Source organism: Dendrobates tinctorius, unplaced genomic scaffold, assembly GCF_039654945.1.
Source record: "Dendrobates tinctorius isolate UK_male_01 unplaced genomic scaffold, ASM3965494v1 ptg000103l, whole genome shotgun sequence".
In the NCBI taxonomy this organism is placed as follows: domain Eukaryota; kingdom Metazoa; phylum Chordata; class Amphibia; order Anura; family Dendrobatidae; genus Dendrobates; species Dendrobates tinctorius.
The window spans coordinates 9,148,703-9,174,406 of NW_027361771.1; the positions used below are offsets into that span (position 1 = coordinate 9,148,703).

General features: G+C 42.2%; 2 protein-coding genes across 6 annotated transcripts in view; both read left to right on the forward strand.

Annotated features, from left to right (window-relative positions):
• MYCBPAP (MYCBP associated protein) overlaps positions 1-7,835 on the forward strand; it is a 173,315-nt gene extending 165,480 nt beyond the window's left edge. For all 3 annotated transcript variants that reach the window (XM_073588047.1, XM_073588049.1, XM_073588048.1), the window contains one exon: positions 7,630-7,835. In XM_073588047.1, the coding sequence (XP_073444148.1) occupies positions 7,630-7,746 (117 nt within the window). In that variant the 3' untranslated portion in view covers positions 7,747-7,835. The remainder of the gene's footprint in view (positions 1-7,629) is intronic.
• A 9,024-nt stretch (positions 7,836-16,859) lies between these two features.
• EPN3 (epsin 3) overlaps positions 16,860-25,704 on the forward strand; it is a 97,535-nt gene continuing 88,690 nt past the window's right edge. For 2 of the 3 annotated variants that reach the window (XM_073588054.1, XM_073588053.1), the window contains exon 1: positions 16,861-17,195. The gene's annotated coding sequence lies outside the window, so the exon portion shown is untranslated. Of the gene's footprint in view, positions 17,196-25,704 lie in introns of all 3 variants that reach the window. The other variant, XM_073588055.1, reaches the window with a different exon arrangement.

The window sequence follows — 25,704 nt, forward strand, 5'->3', positions numbered from 1 at the left end:
CTGGGTTATGTGCGGCTCTCAGGAAGCCACTGTGTTATGGGTGCTCTCAGGAAGCCACTGTGTTATGGGTGCTCTCAGGAAGGCACTGTGTTGTGGGGGCTTTCAGGAAGGCACTGTGTTATGGGTGCTCTCAGGAAGCCACTGTGTTATGGGTGCTCTCAGGAAGCCACTGTGTTATGGGTGCTCTCAGGAAGCCACTGTGTTATGGGTGCTCTCAGGAAGCCACTGTGTTATGGGTGCTCTCAGGAAGCCACTGTGTTATGGGTGCTCTCAGGAAGGCTCTGTGTTATGGGTGCTCTCAGGAAGGCACTGTGTTATAGGTGCTCTCAGGAAGCCTCTGTGTTATGGGTGCTCTCAGGAAGCCACTGTTATGGGTGCTCTCAGGAAGGCTCTGTGTTATGGGTGCTCTCATAGAATCATAGAATCATAGAATCATAGAATCGTAGAGTTGGAAGGGACCTCCTGGGCCATCTGGTCCAACCCCCTGCTCAAAGCAGGATTCGCTAAATCATCCCAGTTAGATGTCTGTCCAGCCTCTGTTTGAAGACTTCCATTGAAGGAGAACTCACCACTTCTCGTGGCAGCCTGTTCCACTCATTGATCACTCTAACTGTCAAAAAGTTTTTTCTAATATCTAATCTGTGTCTCCTCCCATTCAGCTTCATCCCATTGCTTCTAGTCTTTCCTTTTGCAAATGAGAATAAAGTTGATCCTTCTACAATGTGACAGCCCTTTAGATATTTGTAGACAGCTATTAAGTCTCCTCTCAGTCTTCTCTTTTGCAAACTAAACATTCCCAAATCCTGCAACCTTTCCTCATAAGACAGGGTTTGCAGACCGGTCACCATTCTGGTCGCTCTTTTCTGAACTTGCTCCAGTTTGTTGATGTCTTTTTTAAAATGTGGTGCCCAAAATTGGACACAATATTCCAGATGAGGTCTGACCAAAGAGGAGTAGAGGGAAATAATTACTTCACGTGATCTAGACTGTATGCTTCTGTTAATACATCCTAGAATTGCATTTGCCTTTTTTGCTGCTGCATCACACTGTTGACTCATATTCAGTCTGCGATCTATTAGTATACCCAAGTCTTTTTCACATGTGCTGTCACTTAGCCCTATTCCTCCCATTCTATATATGCTTTTTTCATTTTTATTGCCCAGATGTAGTACTTTGCATTTCTCCCTGTTAAAAACCATTCTGTTAGTTGCTGCCCACTTCTCCATTTTATTTAAATCTTTTTGAATCCTCTCTCTCTCTTCTCTAGTATTAGCTATCCCTCCTAGCTTTGTGTCATCAGCAAATTTAATCAGTTTACCCTCAATTCCTTCATCTAAATCGTTGATAAAGATGTTGAACAATACAGGGCCCAGGACAGAGCCCTGTGGTACCCCACTTGAGACATTCTTCCAACTGGATGTGCAGCCATTTACGACCACTCTTTGGGTCCGATCACTAAGCCAGTTATGAATCCACCTAACAGTTGCCTTGTCCATTCCATACTTAGTCATTTTTTCAATAAGGATTGTATGAGAGACTTTGTCAAATGCTTTGCTGAAGTCAAGATATACTATATCTACAGCATTTCCTTGATCCACCCAATCAGTAATACCATCATAGAAGGAAATTAAATTAGTCTGACATGACTTATTAGTTACAAACCCATGCTGACTCTGTTTAATCACTTCATTCTTATCCAGGTATTGACATACATGTTGTTTAATAATTTGTTCAAAGATCTTTCCTGGTATAGAAGTCAGACTCACCGGCCTATAGTTGCCTGGGTCCACCTTCTTCCCCTTTTTGAAGATAGGAACAACATTTGCTCTTCTCCAGTCTTCTGGCACTTCTCCTGTTCTCCAAGAATTTTCAAAGATTATGGAGAGGGGTTCAAAAATATCTTCTGCTATCTCCTTCAGTACTCTGGGGTGTAATTCATCTGGACCTGGAGACTTGAATACATTTAGGTTAGCTAAGTGTTTCCTCACTATCTTTCTGTTTATAGATATCCTGGATTCTTCTATTCCCTTAATAGGACAGTGAATAGCAGTTGATGTTACATTTCCTTTCTGAGAGAAAACAGATGCAAAATAGGAATTTAAAAGTTCAGCCTTCTCAACATCCTGTCTTACCATTTCATCATTTTCATCCTGTAAAAATCCTATAGCATCTTTGACTTTTCTTTTACTTTTGACATATCCCCAAAATCCTTTATTATTGCTTTTGACATCTCTTGCAAGCCTCAATTCATTTTCAGCTTTAGATAATCTGATTTGTGCCTTGCAGGTTCTGCAGACAGCATTATATTCTTCTTTAGATATGCCTCCTTCTTTCCATTTTATAAACATGTTTTTCTTCCTTTTTAGCATGTGCTTAAGTTCTGTGTTCATCCATCCTGGTTTCCTTAAATGCTTCCTATTCTTCCCTCTTTTCGGAATTGTTAACAACTGTGCTTTGAGAATTTCATTTTTCAAGATTTCCCATCCTTCCTGGACATTTTTGTCTTTAAGGATATCCAGCCATTGGATCCCTCCAATTCTCTTTCTGAATCCCTTAAAATCTGCCTTTCTGAAATCTAACCTTGACGTCTGAGTCTTCACAGGTCTTCCGCCTCTAGTTATCCAAAATTCTAAAATAGCATGGTCGCTACCTCCTAGGGTCCCAGCCACTTTTACCTCCTCAACCATTTCCTCCCTGTTTATAAGGATTAGATCCAAGGTAGCAGTTCCCCTTGTTTTCTCCTTTACCTTTTGGAAGATAAAGTTGTCAGCAAGAGAGGATAAGAATTTCCTTGACCTGTTAGTTTTGCCTGAGAGAGATTCCCAACAAATGTCTGGATAGTTGAAATCTCCCATGACAACTATGTCATATTTTTTGGAGAATTTGGCCATTTGATGCATAAAGAGTTCATCCATATCTTCAGCTTGCACAGGCGGCCTGTAGTAAATGCCTACAATGGTGTCCTTTCCATTGTTCTGTCCTTGTATTCTTACCCAAACAGTTTCCACAGAACTCCCAGTCTCTGAAGCTTCAATCTCTGTGCAGATATACGCATTTCTAACATACAATGCGACACCCGCTCCTCGTTTATCAAGTCTGTTTCTTGCAAATAAGTTGTATCCTTCTAGTCTTGTATTCCAATCATGTGTATTGTCCCACCAAGTTTCAGTGATTCCAATGACATCATATTTCTTTTCCTGTGTTAGTAGTTCCAATTCTCCTTGTTTGTTGCCCATGCTTTGTGCATTAGTATAGAAACATTTTAGTTTGTGATTGGTTTCTCTTTCTCCAATATTTTTTTTAATTAGATTCTTTCATCTTTGTTCTTCCTTTCCACTTCTAATAGAGTTCTCAGTAGCATTTGTCAGGTGTATGGCTTTTTCTGGTCTTTTGCTTCCCTTCCCATGTTGTTCTAGTTTAAAGCTCTCCTTACAAGTGTAGCAAGGCGACTTCCAAATACCTGCTTTCCAGTCTTCGTAAGGTGCACCCCATCTCTAGCAAGTAGTCCATCGTATAAGTAGTTCACTCCGTGATCCAGAAATCCAAATCGTTGCTGACGGCACCATCGACGTAGCCAGTTGTTCACCTGCAGAATCTTATTCCACCTCCTTGTTCCATGGCCATCCACTGGGAGGATGGAAGAGAAGACCACCTGCGCTCCCAGTTCTTTCACTTTCTTGCCTAAGTCTTCAAAGTCTCTGCAGATGGTTTCCAGGTCATTTCTTGCGGTGTCATTTGTCCCCACATGTAGTAGCAGGAATGGGTAGTCATCTGTAGGTCTGAAGAGTCCTGATATCCTGTCAGACACATCTTTAATTTTTGCACCTGGAAGACAGCACATTTCTCTTGAAGTTATATCCGGTCTGCAGATAGCGGCCTCTGTTCCTCTCAACAGGGAATCCCCCATGACCACCACTCTCCGTTTCTTCTTCACAACATTTTTCTTTCTCCATCCAGGAGGACTCTGAAGGCGTAAAAGGTTGCTGTTTGTTGGCAAAGTCTTATCCTGATGTATTTCTTCATCGTTTTCCTGCGTGAGAGCCTGGTACTGGTTTCTGAGCAGTATGGGTGCTGACTGCCTCCTGATCCTCCTGCTTCTCTGGGTCACATGTCTCCATTCCTCTGTTTCTTCAGGTGCACTTTGAATTTCTTCTCTTTCTGTAACATGAAGAGATAATTCTGCTCTGTCCAAGAACTCTTCACCTTCCTTAATGATCTTCAACGTAGCTAACCTCTCTTCGAGATTTTGCAACTTTTCCTCCAACAGGGTCACAAGCTTGCATTTGTGACATGTGAAGTTTGGCTTTTCCACTGGTAAATCTGTGAACATGTAGCAAGAAATGCAGCTCACCAAATGGCTCCTGGCCTCTTCCATCTTGAGATTTCTTAAAAAGATGAAAGATGAGCCAAAATTCGGCGCGCGGTTTCTCCGATTTCCTCTTTTCAGCTGCAACGGCCAAAACCCAGTGATCGTTGAGCTCGCGGAGACTCTTCACTTATCCCAGAAGGCACTGGGAATATGCAAATGATCTCCTCAAGACTCTTCCCCTGGTTTCTCCGATTTCCTCTTTTCAGCTGCAACGGCCAAAACCCAGTGATCGTTGAGCTCGCGGAGACTCTTCACTTATCCCAGAAGGCACTGGGAATATGCAAATGATCTCCTCAAGACTCTTCCCCTGGTTTCTCCGATTTCCTCTTTTCAGCTGCAACGGCCAAAACCCAGTGATCGTTGAGCTCGCGGAGACTCTTCACTTATCCCAGAAGGCACTGGGAATATGCAAATGATCTCCTCAAGACTCTTCCCCTGGTTTCTCCGATTTCCTCTTTTCAGCTGCAACGGCCAAAACCCAGTGATCGTTGAGCTCGCGGAGACTCTTCACTTATCCCAGAAGGCACTGGGAATATGCAAATGATCTCCTCAAGACTCTTCCCCTGGTTTCTCCGATTTCCTCTTTTCAGCTGCAACGGCCAAAACCCAGTGATCGTTGAGCTCGCGGAGACTCTTCACTTATCCCAGAAGGCACTGGGAATATGCAAATGATCTCCTCAAGACTCTTCCCCTGGTTTCTCCGATTTCCTCTTTTCAGCTGCAACGGCCAAAACCCAGTGATCGTTGAGCTCGCGGAGACTCTTCACTTATCCCAGAAGGCACTGGGAATATGCAAATGATCTCCTCAAGACTCTTCCCCTGGTTTCTCCGATTTCCTCTTTTCAGCTGCAACGGCCAAAACCCAGTGATCGTTGAGCTCGCGGAGACTCTTCACTTATCCCAGAAGGCACTGGGAATATGCAAATGATCTCCTCAAGACTCTTCCCCTGGTTTCTCCGATTTCCTCTTTTCAGCTGCAACGGCCAAAACCCAGTGATCGTTGAGCTCGCGGAGACTCTTCACTTATCCCAGAAGGCACTGGGAATATGCAAATGATCTCCTCAAGACTCTTCCCCTGGTTTCTCCGATTTCCTCTTTTCAGCTGCAACGGCCAAAACCCAGTGATCGTTGAGCTCGCGGAGACTCTTCACTTATCCCAGAAGGCACTGGGAATATGCAAATGATCTCCTCAAGACTCTTCCCCTGGTTTCTCCGATTTCCTCTTTTCAGCTGCAACGGCCAAAACCCAGTGATCGTTGAGCTCGCGGAGACTCTTCACTTATCCCAGAAGGCACTGGGAATATGCAAATGATCTCCTCAAGACTCTTCCCCTGGTTTCTCCGATTTCCTCTTTTCAGCTGCAACGGCCAAAACCCAGTGATCGTTGAGCTCGCGGAGACTCTTCACTTATCCCAGAAGGCACTGGGAATATGCAAATGATCTCCTCAAGACTCTTCCCCTGGTTTCTCCGATTTCCTCTTTTCAGCTGCAACGGCCAAAACCCAGTGATCGTTGAGCTCGCGGAGACTCTTCACTTATCCCAGAAGGCACTGGGAATATGCAAATGATCTCCTCAAGACTCTTCCCCTGGTTTCTCCGATTTCCTCTTTTCAGCTGCAACGGCCAAAACCCAGTGATCGTTGAGCTCGCGGAGACTCTTCACTTATCCCAGAAGGCACTGGGAATATGCAAATGATCTCCTCAAGACTCTTCCCCTGGAAGGCACTGTGGTATAGGTGCTCTCAGGAAGCCACTGTGTTATGGGTGCTCTCAGGGAGGCACTATGTTATGGGGGACTCTCAGGAAGGCACTGTGTTATGGGGTGCTCTCAGGAAGGCACGGTGTTATGGGTGCTCTCAGGAAGGCTCTGTTTTATGAGAGCTCTCAGGAAGGCACCGTGGTATGGGTGCTGTCAGGAAGGCACTGTGTTATGGGTAGGGGTTGTGCTCACAGCCCAACACCGTTTTTGAAAATTTATTAAAAATGAAAACCTGAAATATCGCATGGTCATAAGTATTCAGACCCTGTGCTCAGACACACATATTTAAGTCACATCCTGTCAATTTCCTTGTGATCCTCCTTGAGATGGTTCTACTCCTTCATTGGAGAACAACTCTGTTTAATTAAACTGATAGGACTTGATTTGTAAAGGCACACACCTGTCTATATAAGACCTCACAGCTCACAGTGCATGTCAGACCAAATGAGAATCATGAGGTCCAAGGAACTAGCCAAGGAGCTCAGAGACAGAATTGTGGCAAGGCACAGATCTGGCCAAGGTTACAAAACAATTTCTGCAGTACTCAAGGTTCTATCACTGAACAACAAAGCAACTAAAAAAGGACTATAAATCCTCCAAAAATTTGAAAAACCGCAGAAAAAAGGCAGTGATGTTTACCTGCCCAGGCCTCCACACAAATGGATTGTATCCAGGTTAACAGCCTATTAGTAACGCCCATACTATTAGATCAGGTGGGCTGCCCCGCGCTATCCAAATGCATCCCATGTGAACAGGCACCACAGTTTACAAGACCAAATGGGCCTAGCTGCACCCTGAAATTTAGAGTGCAAAAAAATACTGTTAACCTGGATGTTGTGCATTACCATTGTGTGAACAGCGCCGCATACAAGTCTCTATTGTGCAATAGCATACTAAGCAGCCACCCCCTTCATTGATTGATTGGTAGGTCGTGAGTGGTTGTTTCATCAGTATTTTTGCACCTCTGTTACTACCATCTTAACTTCATGGGCCTGCTGCATCCTGAGAGTACATTTGTCTGGAGGCCTGGGCAAGTAAACATCACCTGAAAATGGCTGTCCACCAACGTTCACCATCCAAAAATGTCTACAATTCTGTTTTTTCAGTCAAGATGGGGTGCAAATTGTACATTAATGAGAAAACATGAACTTTTTTTGAATTCACCAAATGGCTGCAATGAAACAAAGAGTGACAATTCTAAATGGGTCTGAATACTTTCCGTACCCACTGTATATCACAGGAGACCTTGGGGCTGGTGTATATATCACAGTACACAGCACATTGGGCACTAGCTCCATCCACAGCGTCCGAGCGTCTGACTCCAGCACACCCCCTCATCAAGACTAGTGTAAAAAATGCCATTCAGGCACGTTGTGTCAATATATCCTAAAAGGCATCTCTACTGTGCAGCCTGGAGCAAAAGCAACACATTACATTCACCAAACAGTCATGTTTTAATAATGTTTTTATGTTACCCCTTATTTCATCTTCTGTATTTTAGCTGTATGGGATCCTGGAAACCATGGCGGAAAATCTGGTTGTTTTTGCAGAAGACTTGAAGTTGGGAAATTCATTGTCTAAAACAGTCAACCAAGACACATCAGAAGGCTTTGAGTGAATTTTTAGTCAGTAGTGTTTAGGTTCTGCAGCAGAAGCTTTGTTTAATTAACTTTGTACTTATTAATAAAGGAATGTAATTTAATTATTGGTTGCTTGTAATGGCATTTTTGTGTTTCCCTCTCTTCTTTGATCCTGTTTTGACTCATATTGCAATAGAAAAAAAATATATTTAAAAAACATATAAAGTATATACGTGTATTTGTGTATATATTCCATAGCGCTTTACAGATGTTATGATCACTGTCCCTATTGAGACTCACAATCTGAATTTCCTATCTTTATCCGGTTGGAAACCCACACAAACACGGGAAGAACATATAAACTCCATTTAGATGTTGTCCTTGGTGGGATTTGAACCCAAGACCCCAAAACTGCAAGGCTGCAATGCTAACCACTGTGCCACCATGATGAACACTGTAAAAAAAATAAACAAAAACGTAAAAAAAATGCTGTGTTTTATTCACACTGCCTCTCAAAAACAAAATATAACTGAAATAAATGTGCAGCTCTATTCTAATTATGGTTGGGAATGGCTAGGAAACAGGCTTCCACAATGGACCAAACTTTATTTTTTTCAATACTGCAGTCAGGTTAGAGGGGAGAGGCTTCTGCTGCAGTTGTCTTACAGTCATACACAGGAAAGTGAGGAGGGTGGGGCATGGCTGATCTTTTGGGAAACAGATTTTTATAAATATATAGGGAATTCGGTCATTTAGATTGTGAGCTGCAATGGTAACAGTGATAATGTCTGTAAAGCGGGTAAAATAAATAAAAAAGTAAAAATAAATTACAGACAATAAAGACAATGTAAAATAACACACAGTTCAACAGTTACAGGGGGGAGTGAGGGCCCTGCTCACAAGCTTACAATCTGTAAGGAGATGGTGTGGGTTGCAGGAGAATAAAAAGTGCTTGTCATGTATGGTCGAGCCATCACAATAAATAGGGATTTTCAAATAATGCTGCATGATCCGGTCATCAGCCAGTATCTGTCTAAGTACAGTTACCAAGTTCTATTGGGTGCATAGAGGATGCGGTGACTGATGAATAGGAGATATCAGATCATGAGAAAAAGTTATGAAGAGGGAAGAGTGCTAGATTAGTGAAGTGAGGTTATATGCTTGTCTAAAGAGATGTGTTTTTAAAGCATGCTTAAGTCTTGGTGATGGAGGTGGGAGATTCGGATTTTGAAAGATGTTAGTCCGAGATCAGTTGCAGAACTGAGAGCATGGGTAGGATGATAGACAAAGATAAGTTAGGAAATGTTGGATGGTGCAGAACTGTGGAGAGCTTTGTGGGTGAGAGAATATTCTGTAGCAAATCGGTAACCAGTGCAATGACTGGCACAAGGTGGAGGCATCGGTGAAGTGGCTGGACAGAAATTTGACCATTGCTGCCAGAGTGAGAACAAATTATAGAGGAGAAAGTTTGGTTAGAGAGAGACCAATCATTAGAGAGTTGCAGTAGTCAAGATGAGAACGAATAAGAGTGAATTTAAGAGTATGCAGTTTCAAAGGTGAGATATTTCTCAGAAGCAGGTAACATGAGCGATTGCACATAGGGAATAAAGTAAATTTCTGAGTCAAATATGATCCCAGGACAACACATGTGCTGCTTGGGATTTATAGATGAACCACCCAAGACAATTGCAATATCGTGAAAAGGTGGGTTCCCGGAGGAGGAAACACAAGAAGTTCAGTTTCAGATAGAAGGAGAATATTATGTTAGAGACAGCAGACAATTCCTGGTATTTTGTATTACGGTAGGGGTAATGTCAGGAGAAGAGGTGTATAATTGGGTGCCTTTAGTATAGAGATGACACTTGAAAATCTGCTGATGGTTTGTCCAATAAGGGCAGTACACAGAGAAATTGGAGGGGGCCTAGGACTGAGTCTTGAGGAACCCCGATAGTAAGAGGAAGATTAGAAGAGTAAGAGCCGGCAAAAGATACAGTGAAGGAGCAGTCAGAGAGATGGGAGGAGAACCAGGAAAAACAGTGTCCTTGAGGCCTAGAGCAGAGCATTTTGAGAAGGAGCTGGTGATCCACAGTGTAAAATTCTGCAGAGAGTTCCAGAAGCATTTGCAGGGAACAGTGGCCATTAGATTTAACTATTAGTAGATCATTAGCGACTTTAGTAGACTATCTCCATCCATCCCTCACTCCCTCAAGATGGCTGGACCATCATTGTAAATACACAATTGTAAATACACACCTGTACTTTGTATCTTCCCCACCTCATTCTAGATTGTAAGATCTCACGAGCAGGGTCGTCTTATTTTGCTTTAATTGTTGTATCGTTAACGTTGTTACTTATGACTTGTGTTTTGAAACTGTTAAACTGTAAAGCGCTGCGGAATATGTTGGCGCTATAGAAATAAAGATTATTATTATTATTATTATTAATATTATTAGTGAGGGCATCTTCAGTAAAATGTATAGAGCGGAAACCAGATTGTACGTGGTCAAGAAGAGTTATCTGAAAGATTAGGGGTTAGATGAAAGTGGACAAAGTGTTACAGGAGTTTAGAGATGAAGAGATTAGAAACAGGTCTGTATTTTTTAATTGAGTGGTTATGGCGGCATGTTTGAATGAAGAGGGAAAGATACCGGAAGAAAAAGATGTTAAATATTTAGTTAGGTGGTCAGTGACAGCTGGGAAGAGGTAATAGGATCATTGTTGCAGGTTGTAGGGCAAGGAGAAGCAAGGAGCCTGGTAATTTCTTACGTAACAAGGTCAAAGGTGGAAAATGTGCTTGAGGTGTGGGAGTGATGCGTATCCAGGAGGAGATGGAGCTAAACATGACTGTAGATTGTTCATAAGCTGCTGGGTATTGGAGGCTTGTAGACTTCTATATGTGTGGTAAATTGAGGTGTCCGGAGCAGGTAGACAGTTCTTGACAGAGTAAAAAAGAAGGTTATAGTCAGAGAGTGGGAGAGGGGAATTGGTAAATTCATACACTGAGCAGAGCCAAGAAAAGACCAGGTCCAGAGTTGTCCCATGTGTAGGAGAGTTATTAAGCTGTAAAAGGCAGAAGGAGGAGGTTGGAGAAAGAAGATGCGTGGCAGATTTGGAGAGCGGATTGTCAATGGGAATGTTAAAGCCCCCAATGATTAGAATGGGAATGTCACAGGATAAAAAGTGTTAAAGCCAGGTGGCAAAGTGGTCCAAGAGCTGCTTGGTTTTGCCTGGATATTTAATAGTGTGGACTTCAAAAGGAGTGAAACATAAGTGAGTGCTCTGGGGGATAATTTGGTAAGGACATTGTGATGAGAGTAACAGACCAACACCTCCACCTTGTCTGTTCTCAGGTCTGGCAGTATATGAGAACTGTAGCCCATAGTACGAGAGATCAGCAGCGTCAGTGGTTTCATTTTTAATTTTTGAATCCAGGTTTCAGTGAGAGCCCAAAGTTTGAGGGAACTAGAAAAGAAGAAGAGGTGGATATAGGGATGTTTGCTGCATGCTGATAGTGAGCTCCGGAGAGCACAATTAAAAGAGACAGTAAAAGGCATGCACTGACTTTTAATGGTTTTTATCGTTTACTTGCTGCAATAATAACACTGCTAAAAATCTCCCAGGTTTACTTTTCACTAATAAAACTAGTGACAGAGTTGTTTTGCATTGTGTACTGAGAGAACTACGAAGATCCTCCATTACCTGTGATGACTTCTTGTGAAACATCACTGTAGGGCTCAGGACTAAAGCCCCCTTCTCACATAGTGAGATCGCTAGCGAGATCGCTAAAGCGTCACCGATTTTGTGACGCAACAGCGATATCGCTAGCGATCTCGCTACAAGTCACACGTACCTGCGACCGGCCCCCCGATGGATATCGCTGATCACGCTCGAATGTCCTGGGCCGTTTTTCCCTCGTTGGCGTCCCGTTGGTGCCGACTAGCAATGAATGGACGTAGGCGGAAGGCATCATCATCGCTGCAGTGTGACAGGTAAGAGCGACCGCTGCTACGTCGCTGGTGAGATCTGCCTGTTTGGCAGCTCACTAGAGACCATTTAGCGATGCACCAGCGATCCTGACCAGGTCGTATCGTTGTCGGGATCGCTGGTGCATCGCTAAATGTAACGGGACCCTTAGAAACGCATTGCAGAAACTCATTGCTGCTAATCTGTTTGTTCAAGTCAAACATTTTACTATAGTCACTGAGTGAAGTGATACATTAAATGTAAAGTGAATACAGCCACGATTCCCAGTGATATAGAATGGAATCATATGACTGTAGAGCAACGGTATTGGAGAAGAGAGATTCCTTCCTCTATGTAATCATATACAGAAGTCTATGTAGAGAAGTGATGTAAGTGAAAGGCTATATTGTGGGCACCACAGACATTCATTGGAGGTTCAGTCTAATTTAGGCTAGTAGACATTTGCGAGATCTTTTGATAAGTAAACAGAGTAAAAATTTATTTCAATGAAAAATAGTTTATGGAGCAGACAAACTACACCCTGTAAGTGTTTGCCAATTGCCTAAAGAAATAATTAAGCTGAATCAGTTCTCAGCAATGCAAGTAACGTCAAGTGGAGCGGCATCAGAGAATTAGCCACTTGTCTGAACTATGCAATGGTATGACAATAGGGTTATGTAGCTAGCATCACATGATATATTTGGCAGGGGTAATCCTGACATTTGTGGCAATAAACTCCAGCTGCGCCATGCCGTCACATTTATATTGGTAAGTTCTTCACTATATTAAAAGGTTTCTTTGGTCCAGGATGACTTTAAAGTGACTAAGTGGCTTTTATTATACCAAATATGTAGCAAAAAAAAAGAATGCTATCTCTACAAATGGATGCACATGCATATATGTGACAAAACTGTAATATACTGATATAAATATCAAAAGACTGACTGTCACTTCCAAACAGAAAACTGGTGTGTACAGGTACAAACTAAGAGTAGCCATCTCCATACATAAATAACAAATAGAGCAGCACTCTGTAGTGCTAAAACATGCAAACATGAAATATATGAAATATGATTTGCATTACTGCGCTAGATGATAGGAAAAAATGGAGACACTTAGCACATAATTTGGCCAATTCATGCATGCCCTGCAGCCAACGACAAAGCGTTCTACTGTTGCTCAGAACCTATCGTAATGTGAATCCTCTCCTAGGCTGAAGCCTGTATTTGTATGGGTAGGAAGGACCCTGCTGCAATTAAAACAGCCATGGGCGTATGGGTGGAGTGCTCGGTCATTTATATATAAATAACAAAAGACTGTCACTTCCAAACAAAAACTAGTGTGTACAGGTGCAAACTAAGAGCAGCCATCTCCATACATAATTAAAGTTCCACTCTGTAGCTCTATAGCATGTAAATATGAAATATATGAGTTGCATAAATGCTACAGCTGAATCCTAGGAGTGTATTCACACCTGTTTTTTGTTTGGAAGTGACAAGTCTGAGAGGGAATTTTTTAATTACTTTTAGTTCTATTTAGCTGTTGTTTAAATAGAAGGAGCTTCCTCAATTAACCTTGATAAAGGGAATGTATAATCATAAAACGACCTATTGTTTAAATCAGATTTTTGTGTTACATATATTTTTTAAATTTGGTATTGTCTTTTTTTCTATAGCATGATATTTAGTAAAAAACAAACAAACAGGACAAATTTAGTATTTGTGCAATTTTTACACTGGCCAATGGGAGTTTATTGAATTAATTCTTCCTGTCCTTTCAGGAATGAATAAAAGCCGTTTCCTATTAATCGGGCAGGATTAGAGTAACAGGTAAAGGCCCCATCTCACTAAGCGATCTCGGTAGCGAGATCGCTGCTGAGTCACAACTTTTATGACGTAACAGCGATCTCACCAGCGAGATCGCTGTGTGTGACAGCGATCAGCGAGCGGCCCCCCTGCCGGTATCGCTGATCGCTGGAAGAAACCTCTGGACATTTCTTTGGTCGCTGGTCTCCCGCTGGCCAGCACGCATCGCTGTGTGTGACAGCGGGAGACCAGCGATCAGGTGTAAAAAATAATAAAAAAAAAAATATAGTTATTCTCACCTTCCGACGTCCTGTTCAGCCATCCTGCCTCTCTCCACGCTCCGGTCCCAGTGATCCTTTGCACGAATGACCGCGAGACTTTGTTATCCCTCGAGACCGTGACGTCTCGCGGTCATTCTCGCAAAGGATCACTGGGACCGGAGCGTGGAGAGAGGCAGGATGGCTGAACGGGACGTCGGAAGGTGAGAATAACTCTATTTTTTATTTTGATTCTATTTTTTACAGGGCTGGCCAGCGATGCCGGGCGCTCGGCATCGCTGTGCTGATCGCTGGTGAAGCTGTCTGTGTGACAGCTCACCAACGATCACATAGCGACTTACCAGCGATCCTGACACCTTGATATCGGTGTCGGGATCACTGATAAGTCGCTTAGTGGGACGGGGCCTTAACTCTATGCTCAGCTGATAACACAGGATCCACCAATCACAATAGGTGATGTCACAGAAGACGCTGCCCCCTCCATTTGCAATGATCTTTGCATAAGCTCATTAGATGCCTCAATGCAAAAGATAGGGTTGGAATCTGACCATTCTGGCTATGCACATATGCTGTTTCCCGAAACAACAGGAAATTAGAGTCTAAAAAAAAGCCTTGAAGGCAAGTGTAAAAATTGCAAAAATTATATTTGTATTTTACTACTCTACCTGGTGCTTTAATTGGTTTTATAATCATAAAGCTCATGGCAGGCTACCTCCATGTTGAATATTTGATTTTTGGCATGGCACATCACTGTACCCAAAGGTGTACGTAGAAATCATGGGGCTCCAAAGCAGAAGTCTTAGTTGGGTCCTCGCCCCATGAAGAAAAAATAAAAAATCCGGCAGAGTCATAGAAGAGCATATCCCACAACTTTGCAGCCCTTACAAAGTAATTTTGCCCCTATTGAAGCCCCTTAGTGTCCTAACACACATGTGCCCCCAAACACAGTAAAATGCCCCACACAGTGAATTCCTACACGATACCCTCCTCATGACCAGTTTGATGTTCTGACACTACCCCCCGCACAGTATGATACCTTCATAGTGATCCCAACAGAGAATGATGGCCATCATAGTCCCTCACACACAGTTTGATGCCCCCCAACACAGCCCTGTACACAATATGATGGCCCTCACACAGCTAATATGATGGCTCTTCTTACAGTATAGTGGCCCTTACTCAGCACTCCACACTGTATAATGGCCTCCACACATTTTAATGGCCCTGACTAGAGATGGGAGGACCCCTGGATGTTCGGGTCCATCGGGTTTGGCCAAACAGTTACAAAAAGTTCAGGTTCAGGTGCCAGAACAGTACTCGGACCTGAACCCAGACCCCATTGACTTGAATGGGGGGCCCAAACATCCAGTGCTTGCCACACTGTCATGTGTATGTGTTATTTTAACCTGTAATTACAGAAACAAAATTACATTTCTGGGGAAACATGGACATTTCTAATACAGGTGGTGCTAAAACTGAAGGATTTCAGAGAATTTCAGGTAAACACATAAATCCCAGGGAATTCAGGCTAACAATTCAAAGAAGACCCTCAGGCCAGTATCTCCACACTTGTCTGTGCCTGTAAATGCTCTACACTGGCTTGACCTGTGTGTTCACTGTGGCTTCATCAAAAGTTTCTGAATAAAAAGCTCTTAGTTTCTGTCTCCTTTGCTATCGGTGTTGTGAAATGACAAGAATTTCATCTGGTGACACATGCTCTAAATGTGGAAGCAAGAACAGGACAGACCTGTCTACCCATCAATGTTCTGGATAGTGCTGAAACCTTCCACCCAGAACTACAGGGAACTAGTTGTAATGCCACTGGGATGCCCTTCCCATGTGCCCTAAAGCTGGGAGTGTCTAACCAGGGCCTATCTTTCTGAATTAATTTTCAGAACAAATAATGCATCATTTTCTCTTCCTAGAACATATTATTTAGTGTTGGTGTGAATCAATTCGCAGTGCCCAGTCCATCGGCATCATCAATAATATGTGGCTGCTGGATGAGAGCCATGGGATGGTATGCCTTTTACCCAAGGACCTCTTCTGCCGTTCTTTTGATTAGCTGACCTGGCATGACATCATTGAAGCTTGACGCACATGTGACATCGTGCCAGGCTGTCTAATCAAATGAAGAGTCATGGATGCTGGAAAGTAGGTGGTGGATCTCAGTGCTCCCATTCAGTGACCACAGATTACTGACATGGCCGATGGACCAGGTCCTGCAAATTGATTTGCACCAAAGCTAATATGCACTTATTTACTTTCTTTGGCTGATTGTCCATTTTATAAGAAAGATTGAATATTCAGCTGTTATCGGTGAAGGAAGGATTATTTCATTTCACTGCAGCACCTCCACAGGAGGAAAGAAGCATTACATGGTATTCATTCTAACTAATGTATGGTCTGTGTCATGCATGGTCCTCCAGATTGAGAGATGCTTCTTCTAGCTGCTGTCCACTCTGGCTGACTGTAGTCAAGAAGAAGAGAGTTTCCTTCATAATCTCAGAATGCCTAAATTAAATATTTGAATATAGGTTTTGTAAAGCTAAAGGGGGTCACATAGTAACACCTTTCAATTGATTAATATAACTTTATGGAGTGACAACTAAATGTAGAATCACCCAGCCTGTGGAGACTAAGTCCATTGTTCATTTTTTGGCAACTCTAGCATAAAAAATTAATTTTTGTATGTAATTTATGACAAAAATTTACTCAAATCCATTGATAAACTTGGACCAGTGTCTACATTTAGATGTTTGTATTTTTCAGAGGACCCTTTTTGAAAATAACTGAAGCAACCTGATTGGACGCTGAGACAATTATTCTACTTTCCCTTTCTACCAGTTTTAAAAACTTAATATGGCTTCAGTACGAGACTTTGGGCAGCTGTACACAGGACATTGGAGGATAAGTAGTATTCTCATAGAATTTTTATTTCATCTGCACAATTGATTATTGTCCTTGAGCTTCTAATTGTACTAATATTCACATAAGACAGTACATGGTAACTAACTACCTGTAGAAACTTGCCTGTTCTTAAAGAGTTAAATGTGGGCTGAATAAGTGTCTGACCTGCCTAACTAGCAGAACAACTTTGAGGCAGGGTGACACACAAGAAAATAAACTGACTGAAGGAAACATTGGTAAGACTCACACACACACCACTGACGGGTTCAGGGATAGTCTGTTCACAGATATCAGACCCCAGAATAGAGGCAGATACACATGAAATGGCACATAATCACTCTACAGCAAATGGAACTCATCGGTTTTAGTCCACTTTTCTGTACACGTATGAGACATTGCTCATTCTATCCTACCACCTTAAGGTGTACGCATCTGTAACATACGGAGCTGTCACATCGTGAAGGATTTTACTTGTGAAGTTATGGAGCTTAGCATTTACCCATCCTACTGAAGAAGACGGAGAAGTAACAGGTAAGGTGGCAGAGTAATGTCTTATTTGAACCATGCGGGTGTTTATATGTATGTTGCATATATATATATATATATATATATATTGTGTATATATATATATATATATATATATAATGTGTGTGTATGTATATATATATCATATGCTTTTCTTTTGTGTCAATTAAAATTGTTTTGATTACTTAAAAGACTGTTGATAGTAGAGAAAGGTTGTTTTTCTACATTTTAGAAGATGTGTTATAAGCATATATACATATAGTCAAATATTGTCTCGTGACTGAAGGTGGTGCGAATCGCTTCACAGGACCTGATCCATCAGCGGCATCCCTAAACTGTGACAGCTGGATAGAAGCCCTGAGAATCACCTCTTATCTGACGGCATCCACAGCTCTTCTTTCCATGAGCCGACTGTGTGGGCCGTCATATGTACGTCATGCCGGTACGATGAAGTTGCTAATCAAAGGAGGGGTCGGGGATGCCATCAAATAGGAGAAGATTCTCAGAGCTCCCATTCATTGGTCACAGATTGCTGACATAGTCGATGGCCCAAGTCCTGGAGAGCTATTCGCACCACCTCTATTTTTTACATACATTAAACACATGGAAAAAGTCATCAACGTTTGACAATTGTGACCCTTGCTCATTGCTACTAATAGCCACCTCATTTCTTTTCAGCTTTTTCACATGTCTGGCCACTTACATTAAACGTCAAGTTTAGGGAACACCAAAATTCTGAGTTAATATAGTTTCATCACTTAGGAACTACCAAGCTCAAAGACCATCTTTAGTAGATCGTGCGCATTGTGTAGCCCATTTATATTAGTGAGTACCATGTAATGCTTCATTTTGTTCTGTGGAGACACTGTCAGGTTCCCCAACAAATAACTTGTGAATACTATTGAACGCTCAGTAATCAGCATATCCAAAAATAGTGGTTGTCCAAAGCAAACAACTCCTTTTAAGCGTTTTACATTATTTTGACCCTCAAAAGCCAATCCCTGGTGGAATTTTCTTTGAGGGACCTGCTGATCGGATAATAGAAAATGGAAATTACCCTAAGCAATTTTAACCGTTAGGGTGTGTGCACACGTTGCGGTTTTTGCTGCGGATCCGCAGCAGTTTCCATGCGGTTTACAGTACCATGTAAACCTATGGAAAACCAAATCCGCTGTGCACATGCTGCGGAAAATTCCACGCAGATTCGCAGCGGTTTATTTTCCGCAGCATGTTACTTCTTTTTTGCGGAACCGCAGCTGCATTCTACGTTCCGGGGCCTATAAAATCTCTCTCTTTTCTCTTCACAACTATATATACATCAGAAGAGTGATCTAAGATTTCTATACCATGCATCCATAATATGGCTCTCTTGTAATATATGACGCCAAACAGCATTGCATCTAGGGTGGAATATAGTGCTATATGAAGTCACAAAGTCTCTATTGTGGACCACTGTAGATGGTCATTTCACCAAACATGACCCAAGTACCCTAAAAACTGCCAGGCTATTATGTCATAGTTATCTGAGATCTTTCTAAAGATGACTTTACAAAAGAACATAAATTCATGTCACAACAGAGTGGGGTTTTATGGCATTTCTTTTGCTTTATTTTAAGCATTTTGTATGTATAACATTAAGCTATTGATGTGGAGAGATTTCGCATTGATTCCATCTCTTCCTGTTATAGTGGTCAAGCATTTTATAGAAAACCCAGCCAAACACTTGTGCAGCTGTTCCTCCAAGTGCCCCATTCATAGACAGGAATAAAGACTGCTACCTGAAACAAATGATTGGGCATGTTGAAATCCAACCTATTGTATACAGTGGTGAAAAAAGTATTGAGTCAGCCACCAATTGTGCAAGTTCTTCTGCTTAAAAAGATGAGAGAGGCCTGTAACTGACATCATAGGTAGACCTCAACTATGAGAGTCAAAATGAGAAAACAAATCCAGAAAATCACCTTGTCTAATTTGGCAAGATTTATTTTTTAAATTATGGATGAAAATGAGTATTTGGTCACCTAAAAAAATTGCAAGATTTCTGGTTCTCAAAGACCTGTATCTTCTTCTTTAAGATGCTCCTCTGTCCTCCATTCATTACCTGTAGTAATGGCATCTGATTGAACTTGTTATCAGTATAAAAGACACCTGTCCACAACCTCCAACAGTCACACTCCAAACTCCACTATGGTGAAGACCAAAGAGCTGTCGAAGGACACCAGAAACAAAATTGTAGCCCTGCACCAGACTGGGAAGACTGAATCTGCAATAGGCAAGCAGCTTGGAGTGATGAAATCAACTGTGGGAGCAATAATAAGAAAATGGAAGACATACAAGACCACTGATAATCTCCCTCGATCTGGGGCTCCACGCATGATCTCACCCCAGTACATGTCTGGGCCCATCAAGTTTGCTAGAGAGCATTTGGATTATCTAGAAGAGTATTGGGAGAATGTCATATGGTCTGATGAAACCAAATTAGAACTGTTTGGTAGAAACAAAACTCGTCGTGTTTGGAGGAGACAGAATGCTGAGTTACATCCAAAGAACACCTACTGTGAAGCACAGGGGTGACAACATCATGCTTTGGGGCTGTTTCTCTGCAAAGGGACCAGGACAACTGATCCGTGTACATGAAAGAATGAATGGGGCCATGTATCGAGAGATTTTGAGTGCAAACCTCCTTCCATCAGCAAGGGCATTGAAGATGAAACATGGATGGGTCTTTCAGCATGATAATCATCCCAAGCACACCACCAGGGCAACAAAGGAGTGGCTTCGCAAGAAGCATATGAAGGTCCTGGAGTGGCCTAGCCAGTCTCCAGATCTCAACCCCATAGAAAACCTTTGGAGGGATTTGAAAGTCCGTGTTGCACAGCAACAGGCCCAAAACATCACTGCTCTAGAGGAGATCTGCATGGAGGAATGAGCCAACATACCACCAACAGTGTGTGCCAACCTTATGTAGACTTACAGAAAACGTTTGACCTCTGTCATTGCTAACAAAGGATATATAACAAAATATTGAGATGAACTTTTGTTAATGACCAAATACTTATTTTCAAACATAATTTGCAAAATAAATCTTGCCAAATCAGACAAGGTGATTTTTTGGATTTGTTTTCTCATTTTGACTCTCATAGTTGTGGTCTACATATGATGTCAATTACAGGCCTCTCATCTTTTTAAGTGGGAGAAATTGCATAATTGGAGGCTGACTAAATACTTTTTTTCCACACTGTACTTTTTTGTTCAAACATCTACTATCTGAGGAAAGTCTAAACCAGGGTATCCCAAACTCTAGTCCTCACCGCCCCCAAAAGATCATGTTTTCAGGATTTCCTTAGTATTGCACAGATGATGTAATTATTATCAAGGCCTCAGAAATTGCCACAAGATACTAAGGAAATCCTGAAAACATGATCTGTTGGGGGTCGGAAGGACTGGAGTTTGGGGAACACTAAACTTGACAGACCAATACACATTAGATGGTTGGAAGGTCATGCGGAAATCAGCTGTTCATCTAATCTGTATGACTACCTTTAAGGCCCCGTCTCACTAAGCAATCTCGGTAGCGAGATCGCTGCTGAGTCACAACTTTAGTGACGTAACAGCGATCTCACCAGCGAGATTGCTGTGTGTGACAGCGATCAGCGAGCGGCCCCCCTGCCGGTATCGCTGATCGCTGCAAGAAATCTCTGGACATTTCTTTGGTCGCTGGTCTCCCGCTGGCCAGCACGCATCGCTGTGTGTGACAGGCGGGAGACCAGCGATCAGGTGTAAAAAATAATAAAAAAAATAAAAAATATAGTTATTCTCACCTTCCGACGTCCCGTTCAGCCATCCTGCATCTCTCCATGCTCCGGTCCCAGTGATCCTTTGCACGAATGACCGCGAGACTTTGTTATCCCTCGAGACCGTGACATCTCGCGGTCATTCGTGCAAAGGATCACTGGGACCGGAGCGTGGAGAGAGGCGGGATGGCTGAACGCGACGTCGGAAGGTGAGAATAACTATATTTTTTATTTTTATTCTATTTTCTACAGCGATAGCCAGCGATGCCGGGCGCTCGGCATCGCTGTGCTGATCGCTGGTGAAGCTGTCTGTGTGACAGCTCACCAGCGATCACATAGCGACTTACTAGCGATCCTGACACCTTGATATCGGTGTCGGGATCGCTGGTAAGTCGCTTAGTGAGACGGGGCCTTTAGTCTATGAATGAATGTTATCAGACTTCTCAAGGTCAATACCACAGTTGCAATGAGGCACTCTGCTTCCAGGCACCTTATCTTCATGTGGTTCCTATGCTAGTCACATGCTGAATGTAATAACCTTATCTATCAAAATATTGGGCAAACATCTGAATTAATCATTGGCTCATGTTACTGTTGTCCTTTAGTACGTAATATATTTAAAATAAAACACAAACACAAAGGAAAGTGCAATATGGTCAAGTGTCATATAAACTATTGGTGAAGAAATTACCTCTTGCTCTTTTAGTAGCAAGGAACTGTGATTAATGGTGAATTTGACTGGCTCTGAGTCTGGCATTACTTTGTGGGCAAACTCAACAAGTGGTAGAGAACATATGGAAGTGTTTCTATCGATCAGGAAATGGTATTGACAATTAAGAATATCTCAATTCAACAAATATCTCACACCTGTTATCAGAATGGCTAGTGAAATGTATAGATCTTCTTATTCCAACTTGCAAACAACTGTTTGCAGCTTCCTATCAATGATCTTCCCAATATTTGGAAACCATGTTTAGGTAAGACTCATCACCGGTTAGTACACTAAAAAGACAAAAGTATTACACCAATACATAACATTCTATTCTAAAGCCATAGGCATTAATATGGCGTTGGTCACCAATTTTAAGCTAATAGAGCTTCCAGTCTTCTGGGAAGGCTTTCTACAAAATTTTGGAGAGCTGTTGGATTTTTTGCCCATTCATCCAGAGTAGCATTTCTTAGGTCAGACAATGATGTTGGACGAGAGGATCTGGCTCACCATCTCCATTCTTGTTCATTCCAAAGATGTTGGATGGTGTTGCGGTCAAGGATCTCTCTGGGTCAGTCATGTTTTTCCACACCAAACTCACCCAAGGTGTTTATGGACCTTGCTTTGTGCATCAGGGCAGAGTCATGAAGGTGCAGAAAAAGGTCCTTCCCAAAACTGTTCCCACAAAGTTAGAAGCACAAACTGTAATTATACAAGATGTCTTGGTATAGTGTTTGTTAGGCATTGGATTCCTGGGATTGCACAACAGGAATCCAGAGCCATACATCCAGAGGTCTCCCATTCCCCTCCGACCGCTCAGGGACCTGCTCAGCAATCCCGGCAATCCAGGCGTCCTGCTCAGACTCGCTCTGTGAGCCTGGATGTTGCTGCCACCTCTGGTGCAGCAATGGTAGCGCAACCTGCTCTGCACGGAACCGCTCCAGAGGCTATGTCCTCTCGCCGTGCTGCTGGGCATGCCCGCAAGATGACCTCTCAGTGGAGACCAGGGGTCACATGCTCAGGTCCTGTGTCGGATCTGATTGGTCCTTCCCAGAGTACTGGAAGGTCCCGGAAGCACATGGCTATAAAAAGCCCGCATGGCGGCTCGGCCATGCGCTAGTGTAGACTATTATGCTGTGTGTGAGAGGTGATGGATGCATGTGCTGGTTATAGTCAGTTAGTGGCAAGCTAAGCGCCACTGTGTTTCCTGCACTGTATACTAGCGTCTGACGGTGTCAGGCTTTCCGGCGCCGTCGTCTAGCGGCTATTGTTACTGCCGCGCTGCAGTAGCAGCATTTATTGGTGTTCGCGGCTGCGACGCCTCACGCCAGCTGGTCCTGTGGAGTTAACAGGCCCAGCGCTCATTCATAATTTATATTAGGGCGTCTCTGTTGCTTAACAGAGTCCGCCTTCACTCCTCGGGCGACGTTAACCTGAGTGCAGCACTTCGCCAGCTAGAGAGTCTGCCATTGTCCAGCATCGGTCTTGTCACCTACCGCACAGTGGACCTCGGGTGGCGAACGCACCTCCTATTAATTATATTTGGTGCCTTCCGCTGTCCCTAACAGTGTTGAATTAAGTTTCCTTTCCCTCTAATTGAATCCTGAGAAGCATCCCCATAGTGTTATCCCTCCTTTTACAGTTAGCCAATGCAGTCCGACAGATCATGTTCTCCTGCCATTCAGAAAACCCAGATCTACCCATCAGACTTCCAGATAGTGAAGAGTGTTTCGCCTTTCTATAGAAGATGTTTCCACTGTTCCAAAGTCCAGCACTCTACACCACTCCATCTGATGCTTGGTAATGTGCATGACTACATTTGCTCGGCCACAAAGAACTCACATAATGAAGGTTTCTGCTGTTGTTAATGATAGAGAAGATTTGTAACTCTGCAGTTATTGAGTCAGCAGAGCGTTGGTGATATTGGTGCCTTGTGTACCTTGGCATTTGGTTATGGATTATGTCATCCACATCCATGTGGCTGTATTAGGTGCTGTAGCAAAAGCTCAACTGTGGAACCAGACACTGTTCATTGATGCAAATGACACACAGATTGATAGTCTATACAACATCAGTCATTAATTTTATATCATGAAAAAAAAAAAATAAAACAACTTTAACATTTCTTGATTAATCTTGATTTTGATTTCATGTGACTCAATGACCCCCTTTCCGATTGTTAACCCTACATATACATGGTGGAAGAATGATGACTTCCTTATCAGCTCACAAACATTACAGAGGCGACATGGCTAATACTTTGCGGGTTGCACTGACATTTCAGATACAAAAACAATAAGTCCATACCTTGCATTGTCTTACCCTTTTGTGACTCATGAGTGAAGCACTAGAAAATGTGTGGAGACATGATGCTTGGATGCTGATTTCATTTTTTACATATTGGGACACATGTTAAAAAATGAATCCATTTAAGTGACCCCTTGTTTTATATCAAATACTAGATAAAATGCTATTGATTATATTCTGAAATGTCAGTGCTAATACGTGCTGACTTGGAGAGTATTATACATATTTGCTACAGTTGTGTTTCTAGTGAAAACCAATTATCTAGATATTGTGCAATTCTAAGGTTAGAGAGCTCTCCATTATAGGAGGGCTAGTAGCCAGATGGAGAGACGCTCTGTATGAGCTGCAATAATAGACTCAGCCCATAGATAAAATTGGCGATGTTACTGGATGAGAGCAGCCATGTTTTTCTAGTCTCATACATAACTTTTAGCTAATAGAGTTGTGAAATGTCAATCTTTTTGGACCATTCAAAAAGGTGTATTCATATTTTTACTCCCATGGACGTGAACAAGTGATATCCTATGACATTGTCAAAAGTACAGTTGCAAAATTGCAATGTTCACTCTCAACACCAAGGTGAAAATTGTGTGTTATAGTGTTGGAGCCGACGGTTTTCCTCCCCAGTGTACTGTAAATAAAGGGTTACAATACATGACAAACTAACGCTCGGCCCAATTAGGTGTTTATTGGCAACAAGAACAGAGCAAATAATTCAGCGTTAGGATGAGTTTACATGAAAATTTGCAGCATTAAACAGCAGACCGTGCTTAATAATGCGATTGATAGATCATTCAGTGTGCGTAGGCTGCCACTAATCCTGACAGCTCGAGTCCTCTTTACTAGAGATGAGCGAATTTGTTTGGATTTGGTTCTGAATACGATCGGATTCGAATATTGTTTTTGCAATATTCACCGGACATAGCCAAACGTCATTAGGGTCAACTGGAGCAGAAATTACCGAATATGTTCGGATGTGAACATAAGACACACATTCGGCCTGAATAGTGTTCGAATATAGCCCGAATATCTCAAAATCAGATTCGGGACCAAAATCCGAACAAATTCGCTCATCTCTACACTCTTTACACATGATGATGTGCTTCCGAAAATGATGATGTTTTGTGCTGGACAACAAATCATTTTACCTGATGTTGAAGCATTTTGCTCGTTCTTTGTGTGATCGACATCCTGTTTACTCCACAAGATTATCAGGAAACAGTGTTCATGAAATCTTTCAGATACTGGAAGGTACCAAGCCGTAATAAAATACTGCAATGAAGAATGTTATACCTTTAGACAAGTGTGTATTTTTTTTATTATTACATAATCAGTGGTGGTCAAAACTAGAGAGGCCACCCCGACTCCTCCACAAACTTTATAAGATCATAGTCAACATTCTACAATGATTTCGTGGCATTTATGTCACCCTCCTTCTTTCATCCTTACCAGCTCCTTTGTGTCAGACCTAGAGTGTGCGATTTCATAGGATCCACATAGACTTATGGAAAATCATTATTGTCTTTCCATAAAAAATTGACAATTTTCATCAATTTTTTCACTTGTATTCCATCTGTATGTCCATTTTTGACTTCCATATGGCATCTGTCTTTATATATAAATCAATAATTTAAAAATTAAACCAAGAAAGATACTGTTTAAGTTAATAATTACAAAGGAACTGTTGTAAATGGATGCCATACAG